This window comes from Anarhichas minor, unplaced genomic scaffold, assembly GCF_050575085.1.
Source record: "Anarhichas minor isolate MPS153535 unplaced genomic scaffold, ASM5057508v1 ptg000028l, whole genome shotgun sequence".
In the NCBI taxonomy this organism is placed as follows: domain Eukaryota; kingdom Metazoa; phylum Chordata; class Actinopteri; order Perciformes; family Anarhichadidae; genus Anarhichas; species Anarhichas minor.
In genome coordinates, this window is record NW_027466474.1 from 749367 (window position 1) to 772012 (window position 22646).

General features: G+C 41.3%; 2 protein-coding genes across 3 annotated transcripts; one reads left to right on the plus strand and one right to left on the minus strand.

Annotated features, from left to right (window-relative positions):
* The first annotated feature begins 355 nt into the window (after positions 1 to 355).
* neil3 (nei-like DNA glycosylase 3) lies at positions 356 to 9397 on the plus strand. Its single transcript, XM_076103172.1, has 10 exons — positions 356 to 549; positions 644 to 753; positions 2489 to 2623; positions 2980 to 3193; positions 4081 to 4155; positions 4471 to 4637; positions 5865 to 6028; positions 7642 to 8056; positions 8360 to 8543; positions 8700 to 9397. Exons 1-10 carry the CDS (start codon positions 445 to 447, stop codon positions 8880 to 8882), a joined length of 1752 nt encoding a protein of 583 aa, XP_075959287.1. The 5' UTR covers positions 356 to 444; the 3' UTR covers positions 8883 to 9397.
* aga (aspartylglucosaminidase) lies at positions 9185 to 19327 on the minus strand. Of its 2 annotated transcripts, none has more exons than XM_076103173.1 (9): positions 19023 to 19327; positions 16263 to 16416; positions 14671 to 14783; positions 14040 to 14152; positions 12497 to 12605; positions 11535 to 11610; positions 11245 to 11352; positions 9776 to 9909; positions 9185 to 9397 (listed from the first exon to the last, which is right to left on the minus strand). In XM_076103173.1, exons 1-9 carry the CDS (start codon positions 19129 to 19131, stop codon positions 9297 to 9299), a joined length of 1017 nt encoding a protein of 338 aa, XP_075959288.1. In that variant the 5' UTR covers positions 19132 to 19327; the 3' UTR covers positions 9185 to 9296. The 2 variants fall into 2 exon arrangements, with proteins under 2 accessions (XP_075959288.1, XP_075959289.1); XM_076103174.1 differs by lacking the exon at positions 19023 to 19327 and adding an exon at positions 17731 to 18332.
* Between the last annotated feature and the right edge of the window lie 3319 nt (positions 19328 to 22646).

The window sequence follows — 22646 nt, forward strand, 5'->3', positions numbered from 1 at the left end:
TATTTGGAGTAAACTTTCCAAAAAGGCTGCAAATTGAGAAATCTGAATTTAGCCAACTATCTCCATTGCTTTACGATTTCACATGTAACTTCCCATGACTGGTGGTTGAAGTAGTAATTGAAGGTAAAGGCAGTAATGCATCAATCTGTACATAAACAAGCTTTAAAAGGTGGTGTAAAATGTATTGTAATGTAATGATTAATGTCCATGCTGTGCAAATGTAACTACCAGTAATTGTTCTGAGTTTTACATAGTACAGGTAATTGACAGTAATAGGCGCATGCATTCATGTACCGCCTACTTCCGGATACAAACCGCACAACGCATGCGCAAAATTGAATCCCGTGGCGGGGAATCGAGACGACAACAACGTTTTACTTTCCATTCAGCCGCTGCAGGACAGTTTTACTGGTAAATGTTTTTGTTTTTAATCTGAACTTGAAGATGGTTGAAGGTCCGGGGTGCACGTTAAACGGAGAGAAAATCCGCTCTAAAGTCCAAAAAGGACAGAAATGGAAGGAAACCAGAGGCAGTTTGATAACATCCACCGTAAGTTATGTTATGACGCAATTAGCGCTGGAGTTTGTGCAGTTAGATAATTCTCCAGCTCGTTTTCCGTTAACGTTTTGTTGTCTCCTAACAGAAAAACAACCCTTCCGGAAATGCCTTCCACGGTTTTGTTGGTTGTCCGTACACCGGAGTGGAAACTCTGGGCAAGGAGCTCTTCATGTACTTTGGTGCAAGAACGTTGAGGTAAAGTAGAGGGCTGTACACTTGCAATTACTACGTGTGCATTACAATACTCATAGTACCATACTTCTTAGTTTGCCAGAAAAAAAAAAGATTAGGCTGGTTCGAGATGAATTGTGCCTGGAAGGAGGAAAAGATCTGCAGCAGCAGCAGGGGGGCGGGGACTAAAAGCAGGAAGTCACAGCAATATGTACATCCTGCTAGATCCATCTGTAGGATACCTGTAGTTTGGACACCACAATCAGATTTATTTAAATTTGTTTGTAAAAAAAATTATATATATATATATATATATATATATATATATATATATATATATATATATATATATACATACATGTATGCTTTACTTTTGTAATTGACACTTGTTTTGATAAGCGCTATATAAACAACATTTATCATCAACCACACAATATATGTTTGTTGACAGATTAGACCGTCATTGCGCAACATAAGACTAATAGCCTACAATCATACGTTAAATTGCACAGAAAATTAGGATTGAAGACAAATAGTTGGGATTTGTTGTCAAAATTTAAAAGAGCCAATCGGCGTCTTTGATCAGGCGACAGCCAGGCGTTTCCCATGATGCCCTGGGTCTCGCTGTCGGATGAGAGAAACTGGGGCCATGGCTCTATAAACTGCAGTGGCCTCGATAGCTTGAGGTTATTGTCGGCCATGTGTGCATGGCGTCAGAGCAAGTCTGGATCAAGACGGACACAAATCTAACCGGCATGCATTGTGCGGCGATGGCTGGGGATCAAATCTACGAACAAGCCTGTTTACTGCGCCTTCCAATACCCGTATTACTATACTATCTAGTATGCCAGGAAAAGATTAAATATGTCCCAATACAAATCACAAATCCAGTATGATAAAAATACCATGATGTCCTACTGCATCTGGTCGCCTTTTGCAGTATGCACGCAAGCATGCTTCTCTGGCTACTCTGACCCACAATCCTCTGCACAGCAGGTATATAAGCTATAGTGTCAAAGTGCAACGTAATGCATACTGCATGCAACAGTTCATGTTTTATAAGGGCAGCTGCAGTGTGTACTAAAAATATAAACTATGCTTTTTAAAACACAGTGACAATCTCTGAGTAGCCTCACTTCTAGCTCAGTCAATGCTACCCGGGGTTTTGGGGTTAATCCAAATACTGTTACACGGTCAGTTTATGTGACCTGATGGACTTTCAGCAGTAGAGTACGTCAAGTCAGTTGAGAAACAACATTTATCTGTTTTTGGCTAATCCATTGAATCAAATACTCAATAAATCCAGATACTTCTATCATTGATTTGCAATGCAGCCAGAGATATTAAAGGGATAATTCAACTGTACAAAAACAACATTGTATAATCTTTAACAGCTGATACACTTGTATTTTCTCACAGTACACACTGTACATGTCTTCATGTAATAACCCAACCCAAATTGTAACAACGTATAGAGTTGCACTGTACTTATTTTAATCATGAAATAAAATCAATCAGTCGTCTTTCGAGGATACACAGCTGCACTGAAGTGAGCAAGCAGGTTGAAGTGTTCTTGCTTTGCGTGAGAACCCTTCAGCATGTTGGGGTTTGAGCCTGCGACGTTTCCAGTGTCTCCCACCACCGGGCCTCCTTTCCGTCGTTTTGTTACCAAGCCTTCTACACAAACTGAGACATGCTATCTGTAAGTTGAATTTGTCGTCTTCTTCCCTTCTTTTTCTTCCATGCTCCCATCCTTCAGAGTCCATTTTGGGATGAATGGATCAATGCGTATAAACCCTGCTGAGAGGAAGGATAGGACCGGCTCTGCACCGGTGCTGCAAATACACCTGACTAACGACACGGTGTGCTTCTTTGACAGCACGGTGGAAATAAGGTAACAGGGACACCGGCGTAGCCTGGATAGATTGAGGTGACAGAGGTTCACCTTGGAGTGTGAGTCTCACTCAGTGGGCATGTCCTACATTAGGCTGTGTCTGAAGACGGCCGCTACTGTTGCATGAAAAACACGGCGTCGACATTTGTCCTGTTCATTGACTGTAAGGTCCCGGTGTACTATTCAGTAGCCAGACACACATTTATTTCTGCCGTCTGAAAGTTTAACCTATGCTGTCCTACCTCATAACAAACAGAACAGAATATATGAAACCGTTTTGAAATGTTTAACCTCCAGAACCTCGTGGCACACGTTTTCTAAGTTCCTCCAGTGTTGTAAAAGTGCGTTACTTGCAGGTTGACAGAGGACTGTGAGCAAAGGGTGAGGGCCTTGGAGAGTCTGGACGTGTGCTCCTCCAAGTTCAGCTTCTGCCGCTCCGTGGAGGCGGTGAGGAGCCAAAGCAGCAGGATGCTGTGCGACGTTCTCCTCGACCAGGCCGTCATGCCAGGAGTCGGCAACATCATTAAAAACGAAGCCCTGTTTGACTCGGGCCTCCACCCGGCCGTGAAGGTACGGGAAAGCTGATGGATTGTGTTCAGCAGAGGAACAAATAAAAAATAAAAATGCAAGACAACTCTCACAGAAAAAGAAACCCAACCTTTAAGCTCCTGCATGATTGACTGATGCATTGCAATGAGGAGGGTGAAGCAGGGGAAAGAAAAAACAAGCGCATTGCGACACAGATGCGCCTGTTTTGAATTGGGGATTTTATTTCTTGTATGTATATCGTCTTTGTCGAGACTCAAATAGGGACTTTTCCCTCTGACTCTTAACATGTTTTTACAAAACATCACTTTAATATTTATTATTCATGATCTGGAAATCATATCACGTGAAATGAGAAAGATCCAATGCTTCACAATTCTCTTAGGAAATATTCCCATTAAGCAACCCGGAGAAGAAAAGTGTGATTTTTATTTTTATCCATTGCCAGTAAGAGACACTTTGCGCCATGAATACTGCTACTACGCAGCTATGGTTTGATGGGGTTTAAAAATATAGCATGCCGGACCTTTGGCCCCTTCTTCTGGGTCCTCTGAATCTTTACGCGCTTCCCCTCCTTCATCAAGCCCCGAGCTGTCCTGAAAAAGCTACAAGTGGTGTAAGTTTGTGTGCTTTTTCTTCTTCACTCTGTGTGAGCCATAGTTAGGTTCTTTGCTGCCTGGCCTTCAAGTCTTAGAAATACATTGTATGTCATTTTTCTTTTCCCGTTGCATCATTTTAAATCCAGTTTTTCTCGTTCCTGTCTGCTGTTTTTATTGTTTATATGAGTGTATTATTGATTTTCTGACTGTGAAGCGCCTTTCATCTCTGCCTTGAAATGAAGAGCTATACAAACGAGGTTTGTTCTCTCTCTGTCGGTGAGCCGGAGCTAACTGTGCCGCTTGATTCTTCAGGTCCAACAGCTGACAGACGAGCAGATCCACCACTTGGTGAAGATGACGCGTGATTTCACTCTTCTGTTTTGCAAGGTTAGACGTTTCTACATCAATAGCTGAGGCAGTATTCAAAACAGTGGTATAGCTCTGTATGTGCGTGCACAGTTACTTGCAGGTATTTAGCTGACACCTCATTTAGACTGACTCGCAACAGCAGATTAACTTCAAATCCTGCATTGCAGAGGAAGGAGAGGAAAAGCCAAAGCCCCACCGCCGAGAGAAAAGATAAAACAAATATTCCTGTCCATGCATAATAGATAAGCAAGCAAAGGTGAATGCTTTTTTTGTTTGCTCTTTATCCTTGTCTTTTTTTTATTCACTCTTGTCTGCCTTCCTCATCTCTATCAGTGTCGCAAATCTGGCTCTCCCCTCTACAAACATTACAAAGTCTACAAGCGTCCCCGGTGCGGCCAGTGCTTTCATGTCATCGCAGTGTGTCGTCTCGGAGACAATGGCAGGATGACTTACTTCTGCGGGAGCTGTCAGAAGGGAGATCCCAGCGGGGTCGACGTCAGGTACAAATCCTCAGACATTTGGCACTTTGACTGTAGAGGTATAGTGTCTGGCATTCATGCAGGGATTGTTTCACTGGAGTTTGGTCTCGGTGTTGCTCAAAGATATTTGATAACCTGAAGTAAGACAAAAAATGTAATTGTTGTTTGGCTTACATTACATTTAGTGTATTTACTTTTTTAAATCTTTAAAATAAAAGGTTCCAATAGGATAAAACCTTTTTACATTCGATTTTTCTTAATACATTTTAATAATTTTTGATTCAATACCAAGAAGCGACACGGTGTCATTTTTCCAAATCTAGTCTTTGCAGAAAAGTTCTAAAGCCTTTTTAGATAATACGCTCAAATTTAGCGAGGCCATCTTTGCAGGCAGATGGGCTTGGCAGGGAGTGGGAAGTGTTATGGGGGGGGAAATTAATGCGCATATATGGCTGCGTTTGCCAGACAGGGCACAGGCTCAACACCTCCTGGGTTGTATTTGAGCAAAGCTTTGCGAGGGGTTAGAGCCTAAAGCCCTTACAACGCATTACACAGCCGATAAAGCAATCTGTGAGGAAAGTTTCCTGAAAGCCGCTGCTACTTTCCTCCTCCATGACTGTTGGCATTGCAGATTTGCCTTCTTGTCAAACATAGCTGAGCTTCATGTCAGAGCACTAACATGTATGCTCGGAGCAATTATGTGAAACCCGTTGCCTTGTCGCATATCTTCATCCTCTGCTTGATCTGCAAATGTTTGTCAAGTTAAAGTTGCCTCTTCTCTTTGCCTGTGTGTCCTTCAATCGGCTTACAACAATAGTATATGTTGTTTATAGTATATATTTGTATTGCTCTTATTGCAGTTCCTAATAATGAATGCCTGTAATATGAATAATCCATGTATGTTTACACATGCACACATTGTAAGATCATGTTTTCTGTTTTTGTTGTTTTAGAAAGTTGGTGATTCAGTATTTTGTGCTGCTGTGTAATTGAATTGTCATTCTGATTGGTGTTTCAGAAACGTAGCCTACCATCATTGATATAGATGAGGTGGACAAAATATTAGAATAACAAAAAGGAGTCAAAACAATGTGTCTCCCCTCATTGATGGGTACAAGTGTGTGTCCAATTTTTAGGATGAACAAACACAGCGGCATTATTGCCGCCACAGTGAACACGTTTGACTCATTAGTGCGCCTGTTTTAGCAGGTTTCTAACCGCCGTCCCTCTTGCGTTTCTTCTCTCCAGTAAGCTCCCGGTCAGGAACAGTTTGATTAGCTGGGCCTACAGTGAGAGGACCAACGATAACGTGGCTAAGAGGGAGGAAGAGGACTGGGCCTGTCAGCTCTGCACGCTCGTCAACCAGCCAGCAGCAAAAGCCTGTGATGCCTGCCTCACTCCAAGACCGGAGGGTGAGTGAAATGTCCTGTTTGTACAGTCACTGAGCTTAATGGGGTGACAGAAGGTCCTTGTTAGCAAGAGATAAAATGATAGTAGCTGTAGTTCAGCTGAATGACCCATGAATGATACTGTGTGTGTGTGTGTGTGTGTGTGTGTGTGTGTGTGTGTGTGTGTGTGTGTGTGCATGTGTGCGCGCACAGTATATTGCAGCGCAATGAGCGTGTCTGTCAGTTGGCCATTTTTCTCTGACTATGTTGAGATTACAGCAGCAGTGAACCAGTGTCCCTGCTGTCTCTCTGGTGCACAGCTGAACGCTCTACTTTGTATTTGTTTATTCTTTTTAGGTTTGTTTCTGCCAAATTCTGATGAAATCCCGCTTTTCTTTAATGACGGCTGATTGTGCAGCTGTAAGAGAATCACTCAGGACTGGAGTTTGTTCACGGCTGGACAGGCGCGTGGCTGAATTCACAGTGCCTGTAAAAAACATTGGCCATTTTAAATTCATTTAGATTACTTTGTAGAGCCACTTTGCCACAAAAGGGTCTTTACCTGTTGATTAACGTGAATTAAAAAAGCCACAACAAATCCAGTAAGACGGGTTTTCTTAACCTTTTGTAGACGCTCACCGTGTGAAAATACGTGTAAATTAATCGCACGAAAAAAAAAAATCCCCTGTGTTCAACAGACCTTTGCTGGTACAGGGCTGTCTCCCACATCTCCTTGTTTCAAAAAAACGATCCATTTAGTGACGTTGGCTAGCTAGTAGCATCTCTACCCGATTGGCGTAGTGACATCATTTAAGTGTTCATCGGAATTATGCATTTTAATTAATTTTTTTTCCATTTACGTGAATTATTGAGCACATATAGATATAAAAAATAAGTAGCTTTGTGATTACCATAGAAATGTTTTTTCTTTAATCTAAACATGCAGCAGTACCTCAGCATCCCACTAGATGGCTCTCTGAGGCCCACCAGTGGCTCAGAATAGCAGCTCTAAGGTTTAAGAGGGTGAATCATTTCAACAGGGACGTTACTCGTTACTGAGTTTGAATGGTGTTGTCGACTGTTCAACATTTAAATATGAGTCAGCCAAATGTAGATGTGCCGTACACATGTGCAACATCCAGTGACACATTTATTTCCCTCAGAGAAAGTTGACCTAAATATTTAGATTTTCATTTGTACAGTTTTATTCCATTTTCTACTGTTGACCACTGAGCTGCTTCGCTAAAACAGCAGGGGGTTGAGTGCCTTGCTCAAGGGCACATTGATGGTTGTTGAGTGAGGGGGAAGAGTAATACTCAACCGCAGCTTTGTGTCGATGACTTTGATGTCAAGCACCGTAGTTCACCGTTACTGAAAACCTCGCCTACTTGTGTTTTTTACAATGGGGCATCGTTTCACAGGACCTTGCATGAGCGCCTCTTCAGCACGGCAGCTTGTGTGACATTTTATTTGACGACACAGCGCGGCAGTCTGCTGCTTACTGGTAAATTTTATAGCGAGATAACCGCTTAAAGCCGACAACAACCTGCATTTTATGGGAGCAGCCAGTGCGTCGGAAATAAGCTGCAGCTGCTAAACATGAAATGAGTTTCTCACTCTGGCTTCCGTCTCCACAGTCCACAAAGATGACATTAACACTGAGGCATCACCCTTCACCGCTGATTTGATTAAATACCCCTGCACTGCCTTCAAGAAGCCACAGGAGGAGCTCAAAGTCAACTGGAGGTCTGCGTTCGGGACTTCCACCCTTGTTTTCTCTGACTTGAGCAAGAAGCCAAAGCCTGTAAACTCCCCACTCTCCCCAGCCGGCAGTCATTTGAATTCCTTGGCGGCAGAGCGAGGTTTATATAAATACAGCGTCTGCCAAGGGACAACAAGCTCCAATTATGCCTCTGGTGGCTGGCAGAGGCAAAGTGCCGAGCTCTCCAATGGGGAATCACTGGCCTCCTACAGTCACCCATCCAAGAAAATGAGAATTGATCACAGCCCCTTTCCCAGTAACAATGCTCAAAATGGAGCCCCCAACTCCAGGTGAGTGAATCTCTCGCTTCGCTTTTCATGAATAAGTTTATAATAAGAGAAGTTTTTTTGCAACCTCAGGCAGATAAGTGAGATAGGAAAAAAAAAAGCATGTGACTGTGAAATTGTAATGCGACATTGTTAAAAAGAAAAGTGAAGATTGATGAGTAGGACGCAATGCAAATGCCATTATTACCAGCACACACTGTTGAAGAGAGGTTGTTTGTTCGCTAATGAGGTTTGACGTGACAGGTACACTTGTGTTTTATCTATTTGTCTCAAACTAATAAGACTTGTTTTCTTCACTCCTGTCAGTATGCGCAAAACAGAAGCGACGCGCCGCAGCAGCCCCTCCGCTCCTTCCAGTCCCAGTGCCCCGTGTTGTGCATCGCACCGTCGTCCGGCTGTCCTCAGAACGGTCCACAAGGACGGGGAGAACAAGGGACGACGGTTCTACGCCTGCTCGCTTCCCAGAGACACCAAGTGTAACTTCTTCGAGGTGAATATGGAAAGCAGCTGATCTCTGTGGCATCGCGGAGCCCGGAAAATTAGTTTCAGCTTAGCCCCAGCCTTTGCAACGTGTTGGCATCAAATTTTAATGCCTGAAATAAAAGATAACAACATAGTTAATAAAAACTTATTTCCTCTGTTGCAGTGGGCTGACTCGCACTTCCCCTTTTGTCACCATGGGAAACGCTGTTTAATGAGGACCGTTCTGAAACTGGGACCCAACAACGGCCGGAATTTCTACATTTGCAGCTTTCAAAAGGGTAAACAGTGTGACTCTTTCCAGTGGGCAGAGAATGGACCGGGGGTTTCAATACTCCCTGGTTGTTGATGTTCCACTTCTGCTGGAAACTCTGTTTATATGTTCATTTAAATACATGGGTATAGATATGATATAGAAAGAGACTCTTTAACTCATAATTAACGTTGTAAAATACACAGATTTGTACTGAACAACTGTTAAATGGAGAATATCTATCAACTGTATGACCTTTAGATCATGCCCAACCGCTTGTTTGTACAAAAATGTGCATTGTATTTGTATCATGTCTTAGTATGTTAATCTTTCAAATATGTGTTTCAAAGTCGTTTCAATGTCGTGAGAATGATGAATAAATACAGAATGAAAACCAGTAAAAGCAGAAACAATTACATTTTATTTTTTTATTAAAACAAGCCTAAATATACAGTATGGCGTGTTAATTCATGTAAGTACATAGAAGAGATGCACACAGTCGTACAGCGTTTAAAAGCAGTCCACAGATTTCAGGATTGGTGAGACGGACTCTGAGTTTGACACCATGTAGTGAAACTGGGACAAGCCCGGGACTTTGTTACAGGCGGCACCTTAGGAGATAAAAAACACAGAAAAAAGTATTTATTCCCTTTAAAATGCCAATATTCTAAAAGCATGTGTAAACTCAGTGTTGGTAATATTTTAATAATTATTTAAAAGGAAGCAGGAAGCAACCCATATACATTCATACAGATTATTTATCCGTTCAAAACAGATTGTTTTGAATGTTTTTTTCAGAACTTAAATATGGAAGTTTAACATGTTTTACAAATTGAAAGCAAATGCATATAAATAACAAAAAAAGGTACCCTATCAATGTGTTTATGCATATCCGTCTGCTCGTCTACACCTCTGTAGATGCGAGCGCGTGTGTCTTAACACCTTTGCCAGTGGCTGAACAGTCCGTATTTGTGAACCTTAACACTCACCATAATGGCCTGTTGTGTTAGCACATATGATGGCTCCAAAGAAGTCTGAGTAATGCCTCTTGATTCTGGAAATGGCCGTCTTGCAGGCTGCCGAGGGATCTGCCCCGGCCCTCATCAGCTCCACGGCCAAGTAACTGTTGGCAGGATTACATGCAGTACACATGAGGCAGGCTAACAAGTGCTGTCAGGGCCACCAACCAGGCTGATGGGGATGCGCCTACAATTATGGTGTGGGATAAATCTGATGCAAACAAATCAATGTCAAGAAAAACTGATGAAATATAAAAAAACTGCCAGCCTCACTCCATGCAAGAGTCATCCCACTACTTCATAAGTGTTCACAAGTGGGACAATTTGTAGACGTTGACCATCACCGCAATCCTAATTACTTGCTCTACAGAGGCCATATGGGTGTCATTAACTCTATTTGCAGTCAAATGTATAAGAGTGTGAGTGAGTAACGCATTGCAATTTCCTAAAATTGCCTTGTAAAAGTTTGGGATTATAAAGAGGAAAATGTATTCCTTCGTAAATTCTTATGCCAGGAGATGTACCGTACACCTTTGGTGTTATTTTCCACACAAGATAGCAAGCTAATAAGAGTACAATTCCCATTTTTGGAGAGAGGTACTTTATATTCAAAAGTATTTCATAACACTTGTTCAAGGAAAGGTTTGGGATTTTTGGACCAGCGTGACGGATTTTAACACGGCCTGCTGTTGGTGATGTGTTACTGCTACGTGTTGACAGTGAGGTCCCTGGGAAGGCTTGTAATCTTACTTACAAAAACTGTGTTTGGCATGGAGAATGAATGATAAACACTTCAGTTCACACTAGTAGCGAGGTCTTCTTTAAAAAACGCAACCCCCAATCGTTCCAGGAAGTGAATCAGAAAGCTATGATTGAAATACGCGGCCCCTCAGGAGTGGGTGTGTGTGTGTGACTATGAATGTAAAGCTCAGTGCAACTTTAAAGAAAACACTCTTGTGTACTCCCCAAACTATCCTAGATAAATAAATCTTTTAAAAAAAATAAACCTTTGGAGACTGCCAAATTCTCACAGCCTGGAAACAAACTGCTTTAGTCTCCAAAAATATCCCTTCTGAGAAATGTACATATGACAGTTTTGGGGCAATGTAGTCACACCTCCACTCTTTTATAATAATGTTGTTGCACTTTCAGCAGGAGGTTCACTCCAGAAATTGGCTGTTAAAAAAACTGCACGTGACACAAATGTCATTAGTCACTGAAACACAGTTCTTCTGTCAAGAAAAAAAAAACTAACATTCCTATTATTAAAAAAAGTACCAATAAACCCTGGTTAGTGTGGAGTTCCAGTCAACCTATTTATCATGGAATTTAAAATGCAACACTGTTGAGAGGAATTCTGCTGGATGACTATTTATGATGGGAAGGTGTTTTCGTGTACATTTCGAACTGAGGAAGAAAGCACAACAAACGACGGGTACCTTGGCAGAAAGCGCATCATGAGGTCTCCATCTCCGGTAGCAGCAGCACCTCCAGCTGAGCTATCTGCGTAGGCCCCGGCTCCAACGATAGGAGAGTCCCCGACGCGACTGCAGGACGGGAACGTGAGCAGGGTTTTAAAACAGACACGATGCCACAAAGTGCAGACAAAATGAAAAACAGTGTAACTTATATTTTTTTTATTAAATGGCAAAGGCTTAAAAATGTTATACAACTGAAAACAGTATCCTAAAACATGATGTACTGTAGATGAGGACACTGATCTACAAACCCTGGAACTTTGTGAGTGAGACCGTTGGTCGATGTACCAGCAGCCATGTGACCATTTCGATCAAGAGCCACCATCCCTGGTGCAAAAACCAAAGAAATGGTATGTCAGCCATCCCCCCAGGATATCCTTTTAGCTAAAGAAAAAGTCATTTCAAGCCCTTTTGTGAGGTAGCGCTAATACTGCCGAAGGTTTTTGACAGCGTATTCAATTCCTAACGATTCCAGGTGCCCTGATCCAAACAATGGTCTGCCTCACATCACATTAAATTGGGGCAGGTCAAAAAATACAATTTCTGTAGAATTTCTGTGCACATACATTTGGGTACCCACAAACTGTGAAAAAATAGATCATATTTCTTTGCAGGCTGACTGGATCAGATGCCATGTGATTCAACAAGCCGTTCAGATTTGGCTCCCCTTCCTGCGCCGCATGCAGGCTCTTTAGAATATACCGCCCGCGGCTTGAGTACTTCCTTTGCAAAGGAGCGGCACGTTTTATTCGCAAGATAATCAGAGCAGACTGAACTTTTTGCGGGAGGGGGTCTTAAAGAGACAGGCGTGCAAAATGAAGCGTTTCAGACGGAGGGTGAACACAGGTATATTCAGACAGACGGTATGAGGAAAATAATGTTTTTCGAACATTAAAGCATGTGCACATGTTCTAGCAGTAACCCAAAAATACAAGTATGGACCTGAAAATGAGCATGACATGCCGCCTTTAAAGATGAGATTTTTTATTTAGACAAACAAAAATGTAAGACCTCCAGAATTGAATTGTTCCCCGTTAACCTCTACATCCGTGCTTCAGTAGGTCCGTCTGTGTTCTTTTTTTTTGGCACATTACGCTGCTTCTCGCTCTCATCCATGCCTGGTTTCAATGAAGCGCTTACATACTAAACTGTATAAAAAGCCTGAGGAAAGCTGGCTTTGCTTCACGTTCCGTGTTAACAGATAAAAACCTACCTATGGTGTCATGGGAGCGCGTATTGGCATGCTGTGGCCTCTTGTTCTGTCTCACTGTCGCCCTGGGCTTGTAGGGTCCACAGGACTCGGAGGGATCTGGAAACACATTCTTTTGACAGGAAAGAAAACATCAACGCCATTTGCATAATTTCATAATCAAGGCGTGTGATAAAATGCAGCCATTCATTTTGATTTGCTGTCGTGTAATGAAATAAAGCTATCAGCTCAATTCTCACGAGTGGTTTGGCACCTGATTATAAACAGAAGGGAGTCTTGTTCCGTCTGAACTCTCTCCAGTATCTTATTTCCAGTGACTGAACCATTAAATGAACAAAGCATCTCACTTTAAATCCCTGCTGCAGTCAAATCCCATGTTTTATTGAGACCGACAACCTAGTGTACCTGAGGGTAGTGTGGTTTGAGAAAAGGTTTCCCTGTCTCTCTACCTCAAGGTGCCTCCTCTGCTCTCATGAGTGAGCAATGCACCAGCTTGACCTGCAGGGAGGTGTGAAAAAGTTCATTCTGTTCCTTTGATGTTGCATGCAAGTGGAAGTCTGTCACATTTTGAGTGTAAGTGAACAAAACGCGGGGCCATAAAAGGTAAACTTAAATGTTAAAGCAAAGGTCTTTTCATATGGCACGTATCTGCATCAGCATTACTTTTATACAGGGCTGCCATCATGCCATTAATAAACCAAAGTCGGGAGCAACTAGTCTGCTTAATGTGCATAATTCATAAAGCAAAGTCTAAAATATTCCATTTCATGATGGTGAAGGTAAAACCCTTGAAAACATTCTCTTTAGTTTCCCAGAATGGAGGTTCGGTTGTTCTCCTGTGACCTCAGCAACAATCTGAAATTGACAAAGAGACTGCCCGATGGATTGTACACTTTATGGAAGTATAGAATGCATACTTTTATGGAGACCAATACTTAGTACTCTCTCCTGTTTTGTGTCTTGTACTATTTGTCAGTATTTACTGCTGCATGCTTTTGTACACCTCTAAACCAAATCTGTAACACATTTCGCTAACTTCACGGTGCTCGCCAAATACAACGATTTTATTGGCAGGATCAGTTGGGTGGTAGTGGAGTGCTTCGATTTTTCTCTTCATCCACCATTGAAGAGATGACCTTCAACAAAAGCATTTAACTCCTATGTTTGGTAGTGAAGCAGCTCAGTGGCCTTCAGTGGAGGTCCTTGAACTGGATCAGCCCCAAGTGGTGATCATTTGATCAACAGGGCACTGCACACTCTCTGGAGCAATAACTGGCTGGCTGAAAAGAAAACAAGAAGAAATCCGACACTGGACATTTTGGGGCATTATTGAGGAAGTGAACAGGTTTCGTTTTAAAGAATAGAAACAAGCCATCGCTGTAGGGCATCACCTCCACCACCAACTTCTTTCGTATGCCTGTCAGTTTTTCTGCTTATTATCAATCAATTTAGAAGCAGCACGCCTGTAGCCAATACAAGTGAGGAAAAACACATCCTCTAATACACACACACACACACACACACACACACACACACACGCACACACCTTTCGATAATTAGGTTGGCAGTTGCCCTTCAGCCACTGGGAGAAAATATTCACAGATTTGTTGGTAGTCAGGTCTTCTGCGATGAAGCCCATGTTTTCAGCAAACACAGACGCTATAAAGAGAGAAGCATTACTTTCAGGTCAAGTTACACATTCTGACCTTGGGTTAGAAGGAAACAAAGGAGGGGCTGGAGGCCATCTAATCTCATTTTAGGCAAGTCCTACATCACTACTGTTTTTAGCAGTGACCTTATCGTTCCTATAAGAATTAAGTTCGGATGCATATTTGATGCAAAACTGAATCTCACTGGGAAAAAAATGTGGGAGGTTTTTTGAGTTGTATTATTTGGTTGACAAGTCACTCATCATAGTGGAATAAAATGTTTCAACATTGGCCTTCAGTTTCCTTTAAATTACTTGCAGAGAGATGAGCTGCTCCTCCATTCTTTTACTGCTGTCATGAAAAAAACCTGAAGGCCACGCATTCATCGCTACCTGCTGGTGTTCTATGGAGCAAAGCTTATTGAAGTGCTTCAAAAAACGTATGCAAATTCTCCTTTAAACATACGTGTTACAAACCATACTTTGTTTGTTTGTTTTTTTACTTTTGTGGGTATTGATCCTCACGTACCTGACTCTCCCACCAGCAGCGTGTGGTCCGTGTGCTCCATCACAGCTCTCGCTACTCCAATGGCGTTCTTGATTCTTCTCAGGTCTGCAACTGCACCCACCTCCATTGTATCCCTGGCCACAAAGAATAGCCAGAAAATAAGCATCACTACTGGTTGACTGGACACAAGAGCTGTGGAATGCTTACTTGTCGAAGCGTGACGGAGCTGGGGTTTTTTTTTTTTGAGAGTGGGTCCTCGTTTCGTTTGTCTTGTGCGACGATGAAACGAGTGATAGCCTCCACATTCCTGCCAGTGATGTCACACTGTGCCACCGATCTGTGGCTCTGATGCAGGTTTCAAACTTAAGAAAAATCTGCTTTTGCCGATGTTTTATTGAGGAACGGTAATGCATTCATCACGCTACACTTGTTAGACCTCAAGGGTACATACTCCGGTAACACTGAATGTAAACAGAACTTTTGTGTTTCCAAGAAAAAACATAATATTTTCTAAATATTATCTTTAACTCTTACACGTTACATGGTTGCGATTATCTCTTTATAGTGTGATGCAATTCACTAGAAATGCCTGGTGATAAAAACCTCTGAGGCTGCAGCTTGTTGTGGTGATGAAATGAATTGCATCATAAAGGTGCTTCTAATATTGATTCACCTCAACAAACTAAAGTCTCCTTGTTGCCATAGAGTTGAGTGTCTCGCAGACACAAGATCAAACAATGAACGTTACACTTTAAATTTATTACATAGCTCATATTTATTGCAGGGCTGTTCCATTGGATCGCATATAGCTGTACAGGTGTTTCGATTCCTCTGCTCAGTCAAAGTGTGCAATATGTCTGCTGGTGATTCTCACGCAGCTATATTGGATAGTGTGTTGGAGGCTATCCTCTCCCCACAATGTATTCATGACTATGTCACCAAAACAAAAAAAAGTGTTTTCTTCCTGCCAAATGGAAGAAGGAACATTCCATATGGTAATAACAAGCTGCTTGCCTTTTGTCTGGCGTCGCGAAGCTGACATTTGCCTCCCGCGATAACTCCTGAACGTGTAAATGTTTGTAAGAATTGTAATAACTGGCAAGCTTTCAGATCCTCATGAGAATCTTAATTAGTGCTTTATTAAAGAGAGGCTGGCTGCAAAGGTCAACCAGTTACAGCCGTAAATGTTAAAAACAGAGAGATAGCACAACTTGTGACAGTAACACAATATGCTGACAGCTGCTGGTGCATAATTTCAGTGGCCTTTTTGAATTAAATACAGGTCATTTATGTTCAATCTATTTCATGTTTGTTTTGTTTTTTTGTTTTATGGAATTCAGAACAACAGCATTGATAGAAATTCAAGCATAAACAGAAGATTTGCAAAGATAAAACTGGGCTTGTACTGTCTCACACAGCTGCTTTCAGGTGGCACAAATGGCGGCTGGATAGAAACCAAACAGCTGTTCCAAATAGCCACACACACATTCTACATGTTACCTATCTTCTTAATCGACTGCTTCTTCCTGCTGCATTACAAATATTCGTAACCATCTCATTTCCTATTTTTTGCTTTGAACTAAAAGCGCAGTTCATGCCCGTCCGTGGTTTACCCGTTCATGATCATGGCATCCAGCGTGGTCTCTCCGGACTCATCTGGGTTCCCGCCATAGCCCACGCTGCCATGACACTGTTCCATCTCGCAGCGGGCACAGCCCTTCTCCACTGCATCCAACACTGAGCCACCAGACTGCAGGGCACTCCATGCTACAGTATCAAAGAGAGCACAGTGAAACATTCAGTACGCGATAAACTACAAGGAAGTAAACACTGTTCACCGGTCACATGATATCACAGTGGCCATGCAACATTGTTGAGCTTAGTTTTGTCCTGGGAGAGGTAAGATAAGGTCAGTTATAAACAACCATGCTGGGAAAGGAAGTTTGCGTCCTGTTCTGAGACTTTACCGTATAATTCATATCTTGTTTTATAACAATTTTGACAGCTAATGTAAAATGATCTGATACCAGAAAACACGTTTAGCAAACCACATATTGCTTCAGTTGAGCGTTAAATGTTATTTACAAGTACTGGTTTCTCATCCTATAAATAGTGAACAACAACAATCTCCCAACTCAGCTGTGCTTTCTTGGAGATTGTGATTTTAAATGATGTTAAATATGAAGGGTAATTATTGAAATTCAATGAATTTATTTGTCCAGTTTACATATCTGCACAGATGAGTTGAAGGTTCAGATGTTTCAAGTTATTTAGGATCAAATACCCAACAATTACAGAAGCAGTCGTCAAATACTGGGTCTCAAGTTCCCTCCAACAATGCGAATTAAATATGCTAATTAAAGATGTATATAAAGGAAATCACGCAAGTAAAAAAGACTAAATGAGACGCTAAGATATAAATTAGTAGTAGACCATTATTGCAAACAAATAGGCTGCATTTTAACAGTAATGTACTAAATTGTGTGTGTATAAATATATATATAAAGATGACGCATGAGATGACCACTACGATGGATTCCTAATAAATGGAATGTGAGCTGACAAGCATTTGGTCACTGATCCCCCAAGTGCCCACGGGGGATCAAAATACCAACTGGCAGCACTGTCACCAGCTTGCCACTAAATTCTCAGACCATCACACTGTGTTCAGCGGGATGCCACCACCAATTCCTCCTCTTATCACTTATGATTCATCCATCTATACATTTTCTCTGTCTACCATCTTTGGTAAGTGCTCTTGTCTCAGGGTATAATTCTTCTTTTCTTTCTTTAACATATCAAACTCAGCATTACAGTCCTTTACACTCAGGAAACGCAGAAGAATGGAAGAGGAGATTAGCCTGCTATTCTCAGCTGCTTCTGTAAGCCCCCTAAGGAAAAGAGATCTGCATGGGCGGATCAATGGGGGCTCACAGACTACACTTTTAAATATCTACCCACAGAACAGACAGCATTTTTCATTTTCACACCCGCCTCGGGGAAAATAGGTGATGCACATCTGATAAATTAAAGGCTATCCATCTATCAAATGGGGAGATTTTTTGAGGGAACTTTAATCACCTGCAGGTTTTGATGATGCCGCTTGAGATGTTTCGAGCACCATTTCTATCATTTCTTTTTTCGTGTTGAGCTGTGCGGCTGGTTGAAGTCCACTCGACACATAAGTCACAATATTTTCAGTTTCAATTTGAACATGCTCGATGTATCATCTTGTAGGAAATCAAATGGGTAGAGCCGACCTGGCAATTGGTTATGGTGCTTGCCAGGGTTTGCACATCTCACTCTCTGTCGTCTTGGCCAATAAGATGACAGAAAATAATGAAAAACGCCTTTCACTACTAAAACCCAAGGAGATGTCTTTAATGTTTGGGTTTTTTCTTCGACAAACGGTCCAAAACCAAAGGAGATAAGACAGCGACAAGCTGATATATTTCATTGATAAATGACAGAAACAACTAATCGGTGGATTATAATAGTTGCTGATACATTTTCTATCCATCGACTAATAGTTTCAGCTGTGTCATCAGAACTCTAATCAGGAATGAAATGGAAAAAAATTCATTCACTTAGATAATAACAACATTTTTTGGGCTATGATGAGTCATCTAATAGCAAAATGACACAGTGCTCAGCTATGACCATTTGCTACTAAATTAATTCATAACACTACAGCTCCTGCTCTGCAACAAGACTGTTAGAAATCAGATGTTACTTAACAATTCAAAGTAGACGCATGTCACAAAACACAAGGCCGAGGATGTCCCAGAATAACAACAAATCATATCAGACACATGGTATCCTCTAATGTCATGGCTTCTAATGGCTCATCTGCTAAATTCATGTGAACCGGCTTGAAAATGTTATTTCTTTTTAGACTGTGAGGCTCAATAACAGCATTAGGAGAATTTATTTTTACGATTTTAGTTTTTTTAATACTACTTTGCAGGTACAGGTGACCAAACGACTGTTTTCATCTTCATAATGAAATTGAAAGTATAGAATACACGGTACAGTATATTTGCTGTATAATATATTGCAGATTAGTGCTGCAAACATTAAAGTACAGGAGCCGTTATTGCAGAATTTCCTGCAACTGATCTGTCCAGTGATTATTATTAACGCCTAAGAAGCAATGCTTTGATGTGCAAAACGATTAAGATAATAATAATAACCGTGACGTACACACATTTATATACAATAAATAAAGCCTTTATATTATATACATTTTGGGTGGCATTATGTATGTTTCTCTGCAGATTTTGGCAACAATGTCTGCAACTCTAGACGGAATGAAACTTTTGAAACAGTTCCGTATAAACACGCAGTCACGTGACTGTACGGCCTAACTTTACCTGCAGCCGTCGCATTCTTGAATGGCCACGTATTGATAACGAGAGGTAGCGAGGACAGTCCAACTGGAAACAGTAGCGTTAAAGTAGGAATCAGGAGCGATGCAAACATGTTGCCCTGACAAACAGCTGCACGCACAGAGAACTGTTGACGGTATTTCTTTGCTCACGCCACCGTCAGTATGTAATATCCCGGCAGCCTGTCAGACAGAGCAGGTTGAATACATGTGATATGTTTTCAGAGAGAGTTCGCTACACTTTGGTTTAATGTAACGTTGCATTTAAACTTCCTACTTCCTGTCTCTGCTTCCTTGTTGTGTCACATCTTTAGTGGGCGGCTTCTTCCTTAAAGGGGCAGTACACTTCGGAGTTGTGGCTTTACTATATACTGTAAATGACCTCGGACAACAAAAAAGAAAAATCAGGTAGCCTACATATAACATCCTTTATACAGTGGGTACGGAAAGTATTCAGACCCCTTTACATTTTTCACTCTTTGTTTCATTGCAGCCATTTGCTAAAATCAAAAAAGTTCATTTTATTTCTCATTAATGTACACTCAGCACCCCATCTTGACAGAAAAAACAGAAATATAGAAATTTTAGCAAATTTATTAAAAAAGAAAAACTGAAATATCACATGGTCGTAAGTATTCAGACCCTTTGCTCAGTATTGAGTAGACGCACCCTTTTGAGCTAGTACAGCCATGAGTCCCCCCGGGTGACTTTGTATTTTCATATTAAAATCCTTCCAGTGAAGAATTTTAATGAGCGTTGCACCTAAACTGAGTGGGCTGACTGGGCAGCTCTTTTTGAACTAACATCCAGTAATTCATACAGGTTCTGCAGGATGACCTTTGTAACCTGGCAGAGTTCACTGTTTGCCCTCATTCACACCAGAGTGCTCAGACCACTTCAGCTGAAACCACCTGACTGTGCTGTTGGCAGCTCGGGATCGTGGTGACTTTTCTCAAGGGATTCATCCACTGTGGAGATGCCGGGAAACCGAGGTAAGCATTTGCAGCTAGCTGATGCTCCTGCTTGTGCTTTAGTAGAGGTCTTGGCTCAGGACAGTCTGTTTTGTGCTTGGCAAAAAAAGCTGCCCTTGTTGCTGACTGTTTCTCTGTCCAGTATCAGTGTGCTTTTACAACAATACAGTTTGTCAGAGAGGCATGCATTTGTCGCAGGGTCTTTAAGGCTGTCCTGCATGTGCTTAGATGTCATAGCACCTTCTGCCTGCTTTTCTATCAATCTATTGCATCTACAGGTACATCAAAGGTACTGATTGAGCATCCAGGCTATTTTATTTGCTCTGTTTGGAACACGCGTTATGCCTTCATGCTATTGATTACTCTAGTGAAAACATTCATTTTTGAATATTCTCACATACCTCATATTTTTTTTATTTATGTGCTATTTTGTTCTAGGGCATAGTTATGCCTCATATAGTTGATATTATTTTGGGATTTGTTTGAGGGCTTGCATTAATACTGTTTAATTTTGGCTTTATGGAAAATATGGCGATTGTCACACTATAACTAGTCATATTTACATTTTTCTCCACGGACTTTATATTTAGCTATAAGCATTAGAACATATGTTTACTCAAGATATTACTTTAATGTACTTCACCATTCTTTATTTTCCAGGTAGGTGAGAGCACCTTGATTGCCTCTAATAGCAGCATGCATCCATTAGTTACAGCATATTTCCCTTGTATGAAGACACTATTTGTATCTTGCCGCATGTTTATTTAAAGAAGAAGTCTGCACGGTCACTGAGCTACATCGCAAAAGAGTGGATGCTTGGGTTATGTGAAGTTTTCATAAAGAGTAGAGCATTACTGTACAGCCAGAATAATCAGGCAGTTGCTTGATGCGTCTGACTGATCTTATGTTAACAGTGTATATCAAAAACTGATGAAAGCTGAAAGTCCAAAGAGTGTAGCTGTGTCTCAATTCAGAGGTTGGTTCTTCCAAAGGATGTTCTCCACAAAGGTTGGTCTCTCGGAAGATTAAAAGTCTAGTCTGAGCCTGCACCTCTTTCCAAAATGAGAACAAGTGACCAAAACTAATTGGACATTCAGGCAGCGGTCCTCATCAACTCGTGAAGTAAAAAGTTGATTACCAGGCAGATGCTCTCAAATGAACAGAGAGTGTACCATTGGTTAATCGGGATAATGATGATTATAATGATTCAAAAATAGATGAAGTCGATGAGATAAAAAAAAATACTTGCAAGAGCACATATAATGCGATATATCTATGACAAGAATAACCTCATTCCCACACTGTCAAAGTCCAAAAAGTAACTTTACTGTGACTTAGTAAAAGTTTTTGATTAGCCTCAGACATAGTGTCAAAATAAGAAATGTAAGTTCTGAAAGGTTTTATTTTCTATAAAGGACTACAGGAAACAGAAGATAACCCCTTTTGTCATGGAATATACTGTAGCCCAAATGTATCATGATTGATTACTTTATTTGTCTGTATGATATAAATAAGGGAGCAGACAATCAATACAGAAGCCCAGAAAAGTCTAATGGGCTCATAGATGTTCTTTTTTTCCACTGTGCCTGTGGCATACGTGAGTCCTGTGAAAAAGTGTGCTCCACTCCTTGTTTTCCCTGCTGGGTTCTGTTCATAAATATAAAATTGCATGACCGTCTAACACACTCATACCTGCTGTCCAATGTAGATCTTATTGGCCTATCAACGAGCGAACCAATGATGAATGCAAACCTTTAGATTTAATGGTTTGGATTTTGATTACAAGTCACACATCAAACTAAATTTCCTCGGAGAGCCGTTTTAGCACACAGTCATCAGTTAAGTGTCATCTTTTAATAATTTGAGCATATAAATCAATGTTCCATCAGTCCTTTCTTCATCTCCTTCAATTTACCTCCTGGTAAGAAGCAGTTGATCGTGACAGAGTGAAGGAAACGGGTTGTGGTGAAAAGTTTTGGCATACTCTCCAAGTCATACCATATGGCACTGCCTTGACACTACATACCTCCTGCTGGGTCTGGAATTTTCTTTTTAAGTTCCTGGAATAACATATCCCAACGGAGGAGGCAAAGTGTCCCTCAGAACAGAAAACTTGATAGAATTGGATCCTCTCATTTCTTGCCAAACAAGAACAAAGCGTAGGCCAGGCGGAGGGAACTAACAGTATAGTCTAACCTTGAGACGTGGACGCCAACAGCGTGCCCTCTTTTACATTATTCATATGAAAAATACAATTTTCACTTATATTTTATTCATTGGTTTTTCCTTAAACAATGGGAAGTCCTAGTGTGGTTTTGACAGGGGTGGCTGACGGAGAGAAAATGGATGAGAGAGAGAGTATTATTACTTTCACCAGTGTTATTGATCGAAATTAAAGAACAGCTGTTAAAAAAAATAGCTTTTTAATAATAACTTCATCAGTCACCGATGTCCTTTCAAGTTGTTTCATAATGTCCTTCATAACAGTCTCAGAGGGCATACGCAATGTCAATACAGGTGAGCGCAATGGCATCTCAAAAGATGTGTGGATATCCAAACCACAACACCACTGCGTGTAATAGCTGGTGGACAATGTCCTCTTCCTGATGGACGGCTGCTGACAGACTGTTGTTGCAATG